The sequence below is a fragment of the Episyrphus balteatus genome, chromosome 2 (assembly GCF_945859705.1).
Source record: "Episyrphus balteatus chromosome 2, idEpiBalt1.1, whole genome shotgun sequence".
Lineage (NCBI taxonomy): Eukaryota > Metazoa > Arthropoda > Insecta > Diptera > Syrphidae > Episyrphus > Episyrphus balteatus.
In genome coordinates this window covers 125,492,938-125,508,361 of record NC_079135.1, presented here as the reverse complement: position 1 = coordinate 125,508,361, position 15,424 = coordinate 125,492,938, and the positions used below count along the sequence as shown (strand labels likewise).

At 31.9% G+C, this 15,424-nt stretch overlaps 1 protein-coding gene across 1 annotated transcript in view; it reads left to right on the top strand.

Annotated features, from left to right (window-relative positions):
- Window positions 1-15,424, top strand: part of LOC129909731 (uncharacterized) — a 62,365-nt gene that overhangs the window by 23,415 nt on the left and 23,526 nt on the right. The window contains 13 exon segments of the mRNA XM_055986804.1: window positions 260-842; window positions 1,294-1,437; window positions 1,497-2,774; window positions 3,964-4,047; window positions 4,049-4,289; window positions 4,350-4,881; window positions 4,938-5,284; window positions 5,439-5,564; window positions 5,635-5,847; window positions 5,910-6,060; window positions 6,124-6,300; window positions 7,996-8,715; window positions 8,771-8,960. Of these exon segments, the coding sequence (XP_055842779.1) occupies window positions 260-842; window positions 1,294-1,437; window positions 1,497-2,774; window positions 3,964-4,047; window positions 4,049-4,289; window positions 4,350-4,881; window positions 4,938-5,284; window positions 5,439-5,564; window positions 5,635-5,847; window positions 5,910-6,060; window positions 6,124-6,300; window positions 7,996-8,715; window positions 8,771-8,960 (4,786 nt within the window).

The following is a 15,424-nucleotide window of genomic DNA, read 5'->3' as shown; positions in this document are numbered from 1 at the left end:
AGATTTTTATTATACTTAATAACACAAATACAATTTTTTTTTAGCCTTATCACACCTTTTAGTAAAATGCATGATTTCCGTAGAAACTTAACATTTAATGCCTGACATAGTCTAACCCTTTTTCAAATAGAGCTAACCTTTTTCTTCTAACAAAATTTTTCGATATTTCCACTTACCACACAAATTCACCTTAAATTTCTTATAATTTCACCACACTATTACACCTTTAATAACCTTTTGATTTTCCCCCTTCTTACAGTGCTAGTGTTTCAGCAAAATATTTAGAAAAACTAACCTACCATCTGGCATACACACCAAATACAACATGTTACGAAAATATCGTCAAAGAAGCAGCTGACAGCTTAAATGTGACATATAGCGGTTATAGCAGTGCTACAGAAATGCAAAATGTCCTAATGAATGAAACTTATCTTGGTGGCATTCAATTTGATGATTCACAAAGTTGTTTTGAAAACTTAAATTATAAAATTCGATTTCCAAGCGAATTAAGAACTTCGGCTGGAAGACAAGTTGCAACATGGCTAACTAATATACTTTTTATACCGTTCGATCCAATTGGTCCGAGAAATCCTGACGATGCAGATGGTGGACTTCCGGTTGGATATTTAAGAGAGGGATTTCTTCCCGTTCAGAATGCAATTTCGACAGCTTTTCTAAAACTTTCAGCTAAAAATTTCACCGATCAAGTATTACCGAGAGTTGTATTGCAGCGATATCCATATCCAGAATATACCAATGATCCGCTTTTAACTGGTTTGGCTTCGATGATGTCATTTATAATTGTTCTCAGTTATATTTACCCGGTTACCTACACTGTTAAGGTAAGTTCTGGAGTAAATTAGACCACTGATCTCTAAAATATGCTGGATAGTAGATTCGGTAGATGGTATACCACCCGACAAAAAATTTTGCTTCTATAAAGCTTTACAGGTGCTACTTTTGCTTCTGTAAAGTATTATAGAAGCAAAATTGTTTAACTCCAATTGAAAATGACATTAGGATTACCGGGCATCATTGTATTTCATATATTTCAGAAAGAAAAGTTTGATTATACACAGTTTTATACAGTTATACTGTTATACCGTCAATCTGTTATACTGTTATATAGTTAAATACCAAGTTGTACCTCTTTCTTTGCAATAATAGAAAGGGATTGATGATTATTTCTACTGTTATACTGGTAAACTGTTATACAAACGACTCTCCCGTGTATTATAGAGATCAGGGAAGAAAATTTTTGAAGGAAGTGTTTAATATTTTGTTCCATTATAGTACATTACAGCTGAAAAGGAAAAGCAGCTAAAGGAAGTCATGAAGATTATGGGCCTTCAAAACTGGTTGCATTGGACAGCGTGGTTCGTCAAGGGATTCCTCATGATGGGCTTTTCGTCTCTCTTAATCACAACTATTTTGATGGTAATTAAGACTATTTTTGAATACCGTTATGACATCTTTAATTTATTTTTCCATTCTAGATAAAATGGAGTGAAAATGTTGCTATTCTAACACACAGTTCATTCACAGCAGTGTTTTTCTTCTTTTTAATATTCACCATAACAACGATAACATTTTGCTTTATGTTGGCAACTCTATTCTCGAAAGCTAGTACTGCTGCAGCTATAACGGGTCTTATATGGTTTATTATGTACATACCGTATACATTTTTCCAGCTCAATTACGAGAGTCTAACATTGTTTACCAAACTGATATGGTCACTTCTTTGCAACACAGCTTTGAGTTTTGGCATACGTGTCATTATTGGTTTCGAAATCAATGGTGAAGGTTTCCAATGGAGCAATATGTTTACACCTGTCAATGTTGATGATTCCCTAACGATGGCTCACATTTTGATGATGATGTTAGTGTCAAGTTGCATTTATATGATCATTTGCTTGTATTTGGAACAAATCTATGCTGGGGAATATGGAGTTCCGAAAAAATGGTATTTCCCATTTACTAAGACTTTCTGGTGTGGTGAACCCGAGTATTTGGGTGTTGAAGATTCGAATACTGACACAAAACGAGAATACCCCGAATCTTTTGAAATCGAACCTGTGGGAAAGCATGTAGGGCTTCAAATTAAGAATTTGACAAAAATATTTGGTCAACGAAAAGCTGTTAAGAATCTTTCGTTGAATATGTATGAAGATGAAATAACGGTTTTGTTAGGTCACAATGGAGCTGGTAAAACAACGACTATTTCAATGTTGACAGGAATGTTCCCACCTTCATCGGGAACAGCTATAATTAATGGCAGTGACATTAGAACAAACATAGATGGCGCTCGCATGTCATTGGGCATTTGTCCGCAACATAATATTCTCTTTGATGATCTTACTGTTAGAGATCATTTGGTCTTTTACAGTCGACTCAAGGGTCTTAAAGATGATTTATTGGAAGCGGAAGTTAAGAGGTATTTACAAAAGATTGAATTGGAGAATAAAGCAAATGTTGCGTCATCAAAGCTGTCTGGTGGCATGAAGCGTAAACTGTCAGTTTGTGCGGCATTTTGTGGTGGGACTAAAGTTGTTTTATGTGATGAACCAAGTTCGGGTATGGATCCGGCAGCAAGGAGACAATTATGGGATTTATTGCAATCGGAAAAAGTCGGACGGACGATATTGTTGACGACACATTTTATGGATGAAGCAGATGTTTTGGGTGATCGTATTGCAATAATGTCAGATGGTGAACTCAAGTGTATGGGGACATCGTTCTTTTTGAAGAAGAAATTTGGCAGTGGTTATAAATTGGTAAGTGATTGTTTTTTTTTTTTTTTAATTAAGAAAACTAAAATAAGGAAATGTTTTTCTGTTCGATCTTTGGGAGCATCGTAATGGTTTATAATGTTCATATATGATTCATTGGACATTGGGCGATGAAAATCAATGCCAGCTGTCTTTTGCAAACAACTCATCTACCAAATTGCTTCTATAAAGGTGTACAGAAACTATGTTTGCACATGTAAAGCTTTATAGAAGTTAAATTGTTAGTAAGGAGGGCCGAATTAGTGGATTTGACACAAGGATATTATTAAAGACCATTTTTTTGTTTTATAAAGTTTCTAAACTGTATTTTACTAATTTGTAATCGCTGATTTCAAATCTGCCCTCAGTTTTTTTCTATTAGCAATGGTTTGGATGATATAGGTACTAGGGAAATGCTTAAAAAGTAACAAATAATCGATTATTTAGATTTTATAAAGGAAATAGGAAAATTTGAATTTTATGATTCGAGTTAAACACACCCAAAAGCTTTTGTTCCTGAAACAAAACTACTGTAAGTTAAAAACCACTGTAGCCTGAAAAATAACAAGAAATCGATTATTGAGATTTAGTAACGGAAATATCTCAAAAACGCGAGCTGATAGAAAAATTATGATTTTAAATTCGAGTTCAACACACCCAAAACGACTATAGCATAAAAAAAACGACTATAGGTAGCATAGAAATTAACAAAAAATCGAAAATTGAGATTTTATAACGAAAATAACGCTAAAATGGGAGGTGATAGAAAATTTTTGACTTCGAGTTCAAGTTAAGCACACCCAAAACCTGAAGAAAAATATTGATTTGTTTCTGGCAACAAAGCCACTGTAAGCTAGGGAAATGCTTAAAAGTAAAAGGTAGCAAAAAATCGATTGCTGATATTTTATAACGGGACTATTTCGAAAACGCGACGTGATAGAATATTTTTGACTTCGGATTCGAGTTCAGCAGCCCAAAAACTTTCGAAAAAGTTTATCAAACTTAGTAAACAAATCCTTGTACTGCAAATCCCAGTGAAATGTATTATAAAAAAGTCTCTTTTTCTTCCACATGTTTACTCAATGTTTACTAGGTCTGACCTGACCCCTACGCTAGCAAACCTTTTTACATTTCTATATTAAATAGTTAAAAAAAGACAATTTTTATATCTAACTTTCTTCTTTTTAACTTAAAGATTTGCGTGAAAAAGAAAGAATGCGATGCAGCCGAAGTAACAAAGCTTCTAAATCAATACATTCCCGATTTGAAACCTGAAGCTTATTATTGGTGCTGAATTGTCATATCAACTACCAGATAGATATTCATCACATTTTGAAAGAATGTTCCATGATTTAGAAACTCAATCCGATGATTTAGCACTCAACGGTTATGGTATTTCGATAACATCTTTGGAAGAAGTTTTTATGAAAGTTGGTGCTGAAAAATCAATGTCATCAACTGTAGCCTCACCAATAATGAATGGCAATGGATTTGGATCTGATGATGGTGAATCTATGAGTTGTAAGTTAAAATTAAACTATTTTTTCTCAGATTCAAAAGCTGATTAAATACATTTTCCAGCTGATAATATGTTTTCGGACAACCAACGACTTCTTAAAGGGCACAATCTCATCCTCAGCCAATGGCGTTCGATGTTATGGAAGAAAATTCTCTACACTATTCGAAATAAAATGTTATTTGCCATACAAAATCTTATGCCAATTCTCTTCATCACGATGACAATTTTAGTTTCATCAAACAGTCACTACGCGGCGCTAAGACCAATGACAATGGGTCTCAATCAATACCCATTGACGGTGACGGTATTAGAAACAACTTCGAAAGTTGCAAATGGATCATTAGAGCAAGCTATTAGTACAAATTATAAGGACATCATTAACTCTTATTCATCTGGACATCAACTTCAACAAACTGGAAATAAAGGCTTTATAGGTTTTATGTTGGATCTTGGTAAAACTCTGCAAGTGCGAATAAATTCAAGGTATATTGCTGCAGCAACTGTAGATGCAGGCACTATAACAGCTTGGCTGAATAACAAGCCGCTACATTCAGCACCGCTGACAGTCAACTTAATTCACAATGCTATGGCAAAGTATGTAATAATTCCTCATTGCTGACAATATTTAAAATTTCCTTTTCTTATTACAGAACTCTTATTGGACCTAAAGCCTCAATAACTATTACAAACGCTCCGCTGCCATTATCAAAAGACTCAACTTTCCAATTGCTACAGAGTGGCCAGAATTTGGGAACACAACTTTCGCTGAATTTATGCTTCTGTATGTGTTTTGTCACTGCTTTGTATGTTATGTTCCTTATTAAGGAAAATCAAAGTCGTGCCAAGCTATTACAGTTTGTAAGCGGAGTTAAGGTCTTAACATTTTGGTTCTCACATTTTGTTTGGGACTACGTTACTTATATGCTGACAGCTATTATTACAATACTTACTTTAGCATGCTTTCAAGAAGATGGATATGCTACTTTTGATGAATTAGGTAAGTTGTGTTTATTTTGTATTTCACTTTAGGAGTAAATTTAAAGAAGAGACCCACATTGGGCGCCATTTATACGCCTATTATACTGATAAGGCTTTTCTTAAGCAATTGTATGATTATTTGATCAATGTTCTTATGCATTTTTCATTTTCAGGTCGAAACCTTGCAATAATACTTCTTTTTGGATTTTCGGCATTGCCGTTCACCTATCTTCTATCAGGAATGTTCTCCGAACCTGCTACTGGACTTGCTCGACTTTCGATCATCAATATATTCTGTGGTAAGTTATATACTTGTTTGCACTTAATATTACCAACACCAAGCTTATGATTGCTTAACTTAATTTTCAGGAAACGCTCTCTTCATTATAATTCTTGTTATGAGCAGTGATTTATTCGACACCAAAGACACAGCTGATATATTGGAAAAATTCTTTTTAGCTTTTCCACTGTTTTCTTTAGCACAGGGTTTAAATAAACTCTATACAAATTCTCAAACTAGAAAATTATGTTTGCAACTTCCAGAAATTGCTAGATGTACATTCTATAAGAAACAGTGTTGCCGTAAGTTATACTAATTTCTTAACAATATTGATAAAATGAAATAAGAGTAAATTTTCTTTCAGCATTACAATCATATTTCACATGGGACAGTCCCGGAGTACTTCGTGAAGTTATTTATCTGGGCATTACTACTGTTGTATTCTTTTTGATTTTGATTCTTAAAGAATATCGTATTCTGGGAAATATTTGGTACAAGATTAAAGAAAAAACTACGTAAGAATTTTTTTTAATTGAATTAGAAAGAATTGTACTAAATTCATATTTTTCTTTGAGCAGTAAACTACCACCACCGCCAGAAGATGGATATTTCGATGAGGATGTTGAACAAGAAAAAATTAGGGTGGCAAATATGTCGTCCTCAGATATTGCAGTACAAAATTTGGTTCTCGATAAAGTCACAAAGTTTTATGGCAAATTTATTGCTGTTAATCAAATTTCAGTTGGAGTTAAACAGTGAGTGTAAAACAATGTTTGGTTGTCTACATTATAAATGAAGATTTTTAGGAAACAAAATTTCTGAACTTTGAATAACCATGGTGACCGGGTGTAATTTAGTGAAAATCATTATAGATTGGCGCCCAACGCAGAACCAAACAAAATTCTTAAGGAAACTTTGAATAGTTTCAGTTTTAAATATTTTGGGTTGATTGTTTATCATGAGAATTCTTAATTGTTTTAAAAGCTACTTTTATACTTTAACACAAGCCATTAACTGGCGCCTCACGCGAGACTGCACATCTCTCTGTTAAAAATTTCATTATTAGAACGGATTTCTATTGTTGCCAATGAAATATAAAGCATATTTTTCTGAATAAAGTTCTGCATATTTTCCGATTTGGAACTGTTTATTTGCTTTTATTGAAATAAAATTTTCATTTTATATAAAAGCGAATCCATTTTGACAGTTTAATGATTGTACATAATTTCTTTTTAAAATACTGGCGCCCAACGAAAATATCTAAATATGCTCTTAAATAAGAATTCATATTTTTGATATTCTATATTTTGCTTGATTTGTTCAAACTATGTTATGATTAAAGAAAAAGTCTCCTTTTGTTGTAGAAAAAGCTTCAATCTTTCTCTCAGTTTTAATAGAAATGCGAACTGGCGCCCAACGAAAAACAATAGAATTTTCCAAAACAAAATCTTGCCTAGTTTTTCTTTTTCTTTTTTAATTGTGTGTTTCTTTGTGGATTATTATTCAAAAAAAGCTTTGTTTTGTTCAAAGAAAAACATTCTTTTGATTTATTTTAGGGTATGTATTATGGCTCCCAACGCAAATCTATAAATGGAGCTTTGAATCATAAAGTGAATATAAATTTGATATGGTGAAAAGAATACCTACTGAGTAAAGATATTCAATTCAAAACCATTTAATTTAATTAGGATTTAGGAGCACCCATACCAAATAGAGGAAAAAACTGGCGCCCAACGCGAGGGTCTACTTGCTCATTTAAAGAACCAAACACATCTTTTCTCTCTTTTCAATATTATTTTAGTCTGTTTCTGTTTGTTCATATCATAAGTGATTCAGGAACAGATTTTTTTTCAGAATAATATTGCATTTGAACTAAATTTACAGAAAATGTAAAAGTGGCGCCCAATGAGAAACAAAAACCTTTTAAATGAAAATAAGCTTTTGATTTTAGCGTAAAAGTTGTGATTACAGATAAACCTCGAACTCGCATTGAGCTGTTTGTCAAAAAAAGGATCTTTTGATTCAATTTAATGAAATTTATTAACCGGTTCCCAATGCAAGTCCATAAATAAAGTGGTGCATATTGGTTGGAACATTACAAAAAAAAACCCCTATTTGTTCCTTGTTTCCCTTTAATAATCTGAAATCATTAGAGGTGTAATTTTAGAAGAAAACAAGCAAAAACCAAACTGATATGACATACTTTCTGGTTTTATTTTGAGCTGGTTGTGTTTTTCAAAAAGGTCTCATTTTAAAGAGTAAACTCCTTGAGCCCAACACGAGACTAAAGAATCTATTTTATAATTATTTAATGATTTAGCTATAGATATTTTTTTAGGGTCTTATTTTTTGACTTAATTACTAAAAAAAATTAATAACTAACTGGCGCCCAACGTCAAATACCACAAATCTAACGTTACAAGTTTCAAAAACTTTGATTTTATTTTCAGCTCCGAATGTTTTGGACTACTTGGTGTAAATGGTGCTGGTAAAACAACAACCTTCAAAATGCTAACAGGCGACGAAAGAATTTCATCTGGTGATGGCTACGTCAAAGGATTAAGCTTAAAAAAAGACATGAATGCTGTCTATCAAGAAATCGGTTACTGTCCACAATTCGATGCGTTATTCGATGACTTTACTGGACGTGAAACATTAAAAATTTACGCTCTACTTAGAGGCATTCCAGATAAAAAAATTCCTCAAGTATCTTCAGACTTGGGCAAGTCCTTCGGTTTCATGCAACATTATAATAAGCAAGTTCGAGCTTATAGTGGTGGAAATAAAAGAAAACTCAGTACCGCCTTAGCTGTCTTAGGTAGCCCGTCGGTAATTTATCTCGACGAACCAACAACTGGTATGGATCCAGCTGCACGTCGTCAACTATGGAATATGGTTTGTCGAATTCGTGATGCTGGCAAATCAATAGTTTTAACATCACACAGTATGGAAGAATGTGAAGCGTTATGTACGCGTTTGGCTATAATGGTCAATGGAGAGTTCAAATGCATAGGTTCAACACAACATCTCAAAAATAAATTCACAAAAGGTTTGATATTGAAACTTAAAATGAGAAAAGGTAGTGAAAATGAAGCTATGGAACTTATGGAAGAGGATACACAAAAAGTAATGAGTTTTATAACGACAGAATTCTCCGATGCTGTTTTACAGTAAGTTTGAACTTAAAATCCTTTTGAACAGTCATCGAATATTTTTTTTTTTCAGGGAGCGTTTCCAAGGAATTCTGACATTCTACATTCCACTGTCAAGCATTTTATGGTCAAGAATATTTGGTCTAATGGAAAGCAACAAAATTGCTCTAAACATTGAAGACTACTCAATAAGTCAGACGACGTTAGAGGAAATATTTTTGCAGTTTGCCAAATACCAGCGCGATGATCCGCGTGAAGTCAAGTGAGAAATTCAAAGAAGAATTTTATTGTAGATAGATGTAGAAGTTAACCCGATAGTTTTGAGAATGAAAAACTAATATATTTTTGCTCGTGCATGCTAATTGTAATTTTTTTGTGTATTTTTGAAGAACTAACAACGAAAAAATATCCTGTGCTTGTAGGATAGAATTCCATTAACATTGAATTTCTGTATCAAAAATTATTTATATTTATAAAAACTATAATTTTCTTTCTAAAATAAAAAAATATCAGAGATGGATTGAGCCTGTTCAGAGAATGTGTGATATGTGGGAAGTTATGAGATCAAAAAAAAGGATATCCAAGGCAAGAAATTCAACAAAGTGTCCTTATAACCAAACTGATTGACCAACAGACTGTGACATCGCCTGCAGAGAAATCAACTTTAGTTTAATTTATTATTTAAATTTAAATATAATTTTTTTTTACAAATTCTTTTTTTTTATGTATTATTAAAATTAAAACTTAATTTAATTTTGTTTATTTTTAAATGTATATAAATGTATAGTTTTTATTCATTGTACTTATAATGTTGTACATAAAATACTATGAACAAAAAAAAATGTTACTTAAACATAGAAGTGCGAAAATAGTTAAATATTTTTTTATATTTAAAAAAAAAATGTATAAACTGTGACGTGCGCAAGAATGCTACAGCAATACAACAAATTTCTTGTTTTATTTGTCGCTTTTCAATTTACTAACAAGAAAAAATATTTAATGTGATGATTTATTTGTTTATGTATAATTTAAGAAACTTGTAAAAAAAAAAACAAAAAACAAAAGAGAATGCTTGTAAAAATGGAATAGAAAATTTTATTGTGAAACGAATAAAAAAAAATTAAATCTTGTACAAGGGAAATGAAAGTTTTGAGGTTTAATTTAATTTGCATTTTATTTAAACTTACACTTGGAGTTTTAAGAAACTTTTAAGACACAAATAATTCAACTCAAAAACTTTGCCTAAATCTGAAATATTGTTCTGGTTACTTTTTATTAAGCTTCTTTACTAAGTACTACTGCAAATCTGTCAAGGCTTAAACCCAACAACCAATCAAGAGGTTTCTTTTGCATCCCAATCTGCACAGTTTACTAAGCCACAATATCCTAAGCACAATGTAACTATTGCAACGGATTCTGAAGATTCTCAGAAAGCTTTTACTAAAAGAATTTAATAAAGACTTGATAAGACTTTGCAATGAAAAAAAAAGTGAAAAACTTACTTGTTTTTTTGTTGATTGTAGGTAATTCAAGTTCATTTTTAAGAAAATCACAATTTTTCGCCTTAGTTACGATCCGATCTGTTTATATTCTAATATTGTGACAACTAGGGAATTTTCAAACAAAATTAACCAATTTAGTCCGTGATTTTTTGTTTATTAGTTTCTCTTGTTTAACTTAGAGGGTCACTGTGACGTATACGTAACTTTTTTTCGAAAAAATCAAATTGATTGATTTAAAATTTCCATTTTGATATTATTTATGCGCGTTACAGCTGTTTCAACACACAAAACCTTCTTCAATCTGATTAGTCTGTTACAGCTGTTATGCGCATAAATAATATCAAAGTGGAAATTTTAAATCAATCAATTTGATTTTTTCGAAAAAAAAAGTTACGTATACGTCACAGTGACCCTCTAAGTTAAACAGGAGAAACTAGCTGCGTTCCTTTGGAAATATTTATCTACTTTTTAGTACTTAAAGCTGCTTTGAACTACTTTTTCAATATAGCAAAGTAGTTCAAAGTAGTTTTAAGTACTAAAAAGTAGATAAATATTTCCAAAGGAACGCAGCTACTAATAAACAAAAAATTGGTTAATTTTGTTTGAACATTCCCTAGTTGTCACAATATTAGAATATAAACAGATCGGGAAATTGTGATTTTCATGCGATTTTTAATTTTCCCAGCTTTTCGGGTCCTGATTTGGGTTGATGTACTGCTTTCTCTTAAGGAGAATGGGCAAGTTTGTATGGAACGTGGACGTTACGCGGCCAGGAATGAATTTGTTATTTTTTGGTGTAATTAAGTCTTACATATATTGTGCAGAAGTTTTATCCTTATTATGTACTTCACAAAGGTTTAAAATGCATTTTTGCTTTTAACACTTTTTATAGATTGTCTCAATGTTGTAGCTTTAATGGGTATTTTAAGTGCAAAATATGATACTCTGTCATTTTACCTGAGTATGAAGACCTTTATCTTGAATATCCAACCACTAGAATCCAAACTATAAGGTTTTTAAAACAACAATTTCAAGCCTTTTTTGATAATATTTTCTTTCAATTTTCAGTTTGTTTTAATCGTTTAAAAACTCTCGAACAAAATTTTGATGTAGTTGGCTTAAAAATCTAATATAATGAGTTCTATTGGTCGGATTTTCAAGAATAATGTCTTCAGGCTCAGGGAAAATGACAGAGTATCATTTTTTGTATTTAAAATAAAAATATAATTCGATTTGTCCTTTACACATTGAACGATGCATTAACAATACTTATATTGCAATATCTTGCATTCTTAACACAATACAGCCAAACTTTGATAGTAAAAGTTTTTCCTAAGTTACTGTTCTTTCATTTGATACCAATTTCATTAATGGCCGCTCAACGTCCAAAATGCCCATTCTCCTTTGTGCTGATAAAATAAAGCGTTCCGATCTGGAGAACAAAACTGAACAATAAAAAATAGGAATATGTGATTTTTACCCTTTTTAAAAGTTACTTTTCAGTTGACTTAAGATATAATTGCGAATATAAAACACATTTTAAATAAGACTGTCAAAAATGTAAAGAGTAAGTCAAAATGAAACAAAATAAAATAATATGCTGCAAAGAATATGGAAAATCAAGCTGAATTCTTGTTAATCGTTGAAAACTATCAAAACGGACACGAGAAACTATATGCAAAATAGGTTTCCTAAGAGCAACATTAATGAGTCTATTTTAAAGATTGACTTGATTAATAACACTGGTCGGCAAAAAACTAAAACTAAAGTCGGGAGCAAGAACTTTATAAGGTGATTTTGATTGACTTCAGTGTGCTGAATTCAAAACTGTTTACAGATTTTTTCTATCACGTCTAGTTTTTGAGCTATACTCATCACTATTTTCGCTATAAAGCTTCAAAAACTAATTTTTAATTGAGTTTTTTTTAATGTCTAGTCAAAAATATATATTTTCCGTAAGATGTTGCTCTTTATAAGTCCAAATCAGAAGACGCAAGATGGAATTTGATTCAAAAAACCATTCATTACTTTGAAAAAAATAATCAAGATTTTGAGATATCTATCATAAATTTCTTTTTTCAATATCTTTGAGAAAAAAAATAAATTTGAAAAAATATAAATACTTTTAGGCGTTTTGAGATTGCATAAGTAGTTTTACAAAAAAAAAAAATTAACGGTGATGTAATTCGATGTCAAATGTACCCAAAAAACCCGTTTTTGACCTATTAATATTCAATTATTTGAAAAACATGACGTGCCAGTGAAATTTTGACTTCAGATTCGGACTCAGCACACAAAATTAATCTCGAAAAGTAGGGTTTGGTTCTTGCTCTATATCCGTTGCCGACCAGTGTAATCATTTTTATCAAAAAAAAAAAAAAACAAAACCGACTTTCATGATTCAAAACGGGGTATGGTTTTTCTCATAGTTCCTATGGCTTAAACTGAACGAAATTGAAATGGGACCACATTGCAGCCACTAGCTTTCTAATACAAAAAGAATTATCAAAATTGGTTCACTCAGTCCAAAGTTATGAGGTAACAAACATAAAAAAAAAATTGAATTGAATACCTCCTCCTTTTTGGAAGTCGGTAAAAAAGGGATGAAATTAAAAAAGAAGTCAAATACATAGTCGTGGATTGTTAAAAAACAATGGACAAAAAGTAAAAAAAAAATGCTAGTCGGTTCAAGTAAACTTGATAATTGGAAAACTTGTTCGGGGTTATGAATTCTCAAGTGGCAGCGGTGATGCGATTCATGACTAGGTCGTGAGTTCAAGCCTCACTCGGGCAATTTTCAAAATTAATTGAACATTAGCGACTTATCACCACTGAAAGGAATCTGATGATCGGATTGGTCCCCGTGAAATAGCTATAACTCCAGCCTATGAACTTGGTGGTAACACACACAAGTTGTTGTTGTTCATTCAAAACCTTCAATATAAATTGATTTCACAAGCAGTTGCCCTGCCAGTATTAAAAAGCTATATACAAACCATTTCTAAAAAGTCAGACATTTTTTTTTATTAGTTTTTTAGCATGCTGAACTGAACCAAGTATATTTATTTTTTAACTGAATTCGACCCCCAAAACTAAGAACTACAAATTTTTATGAAAATAAATACAACTTCATAAACTTTTAAAAACGAAATTTTGCACTATCACATTTTTTAAGACACCTTGAAGAACAAATTTCTCTTGCGTTGCAGTTGCAATTTGGTTTGGAATTGTAGAAGTGCATTTTTGAGTAAAACTCTGGGAATGGCAGTTTCAAATTGGAATGAAAAGGATTTTTGTAACTTTAGACAGCTATCATTCTATAGCCTTCGAATCGCAATCATAAACAGTTTAATATTGAATATTTATAAACAGTTTAAGTTGCTTCCAATATTCAAATGAAAAAAAAAAGACTTATGAATTCAGAAATCAAAATACATACATAAATTAGTGAACCTTATTCGAATTAAGGTATCTAAACTAGAGATGCCGCGAACTATTCGGCCACTATTCGGTATTCGGCCTATTTTTCTGGTATTCGGTATTCGGCCGAATAGTTTAACTATTCGGCCGAATACCGAATACCAGATGGAGAAGAAAAAAGACTTAAATTATTATACCAAAATGTGTGTTTTATTAAAAAATTGTAATTTTAGTACTTGTAATACTAAAGGCAAGTTGTGGTGAATGAAAACTATTTGTTCCGCTTTTGTTGTGTAGTAAACGATTACGTTTATCTTCGTAGACTATTCCTGCTTTTAAATATAGTCTTTTACTGTAAACACTTGTCCTAGGAGAGGAAAGGTAGACTTTAGCAAATGTTGTCAAAATTGGAAATTTTGTAGTATGTGTTGACTACCTATTGTATGGGTCCGATGTTCGATCTTGGCGAACAGTCCTCATATGTAATTCGATTTTAGATGTCTACCTTTGCAGTAGTAGGTAGTGTGTTCAGACATTTATATTAAAAGTAGTTCAGTTATTCATCGTTACAATAGCTGTGTTTTATTTTCCTCGTGATCCACATCAGATCATTGTATTTATTTGCGAAACAATAACAAAACAAAATCCTGCTTTTGTTGTAAAGCTAATAAAAACAATGATCTGATCTGGATCACGAGGAAAATAAAACACAGCTAATACGATGTTGTTGGGAATTTTGTAAGCCACATCTATTCTTGAGACAAAGTATACAATTTTTGAAATTACCAACGTTTTTTTCTGATTATCCTTGGCCGAATATTCGGCGGCCGAATATTCGGTATTCGGCCGAGGAGCGTGGCCGAATATTCGGTATTCGGCCGAGGAGCGTGGCCGAATATTCGGTATTCGGCCAAATCAATGTTCGCGGCATCTCTAATCTAAACATTCACTTTATCCAAACTTGAGCTCCTCAATATTTTTTTTTTTTTAATTTAACGGCCATATTATTCACTAATTTAAAAATACATCTGGATGTAAAATTGTCAAATGTCAAAAATAAATCCAAATCCAAAATAGTACTTACTATATATCAAGTTATGCATTCGTACAAAAAAAAAGTTGAAATAACATTTTTCCATGACATTACGATGGTAGACAATGCCAAAAAAGTGGGCCCCGGAAGTCCGTCTGTCTGTCTGTCTGTCTGTCTGTCTGTCTGTCTGTCTGTCTGTCTGTCTGTCTGTCTGTCTGTCTGTCTGTCAGTCTGTCTGTCAGTCTGTCTGTCAGTCTGTCTGTCTGTATAAGGAGCTACAGCCTAAACGGATGGACCGATTAATGTCAAACTTGGTATGTAGCGTTATTTGGCAACTCTCCAGAGGGGTTTTTGGAATAAATTTTGTTGGACCAAAAATAACGGTACTTGTCATATACCGATTTTAGTAAAATTGAAATATCTCAAAAACGGCTCTAACGATTTTGTTTAAAAAATTAAAATTTTAGTATCAAGCTAAGGTCTATCTTTCAATGAAAAAATTTTTTGTTTGAAAATCATTATTAACGGTACCTACCTGCCATAGAACCGTTTTTTTCAAATCCGATTATCTCCGAAACTGCTTATTCGATTTCAACGAAACTTTTTGTGAAAAAGCATTTATATAATTTAAAATATAAGATAAAAATAAAATTTTGAAAAAAATAATTTTTGGATTTAAAAAAAAAAATTGGAAATTGGAAAATTGGAGAATGGCATACAAATTTTACTATAAAACTTTTTTTCCAAAAAATTATTTATAAAAAATTAGTTT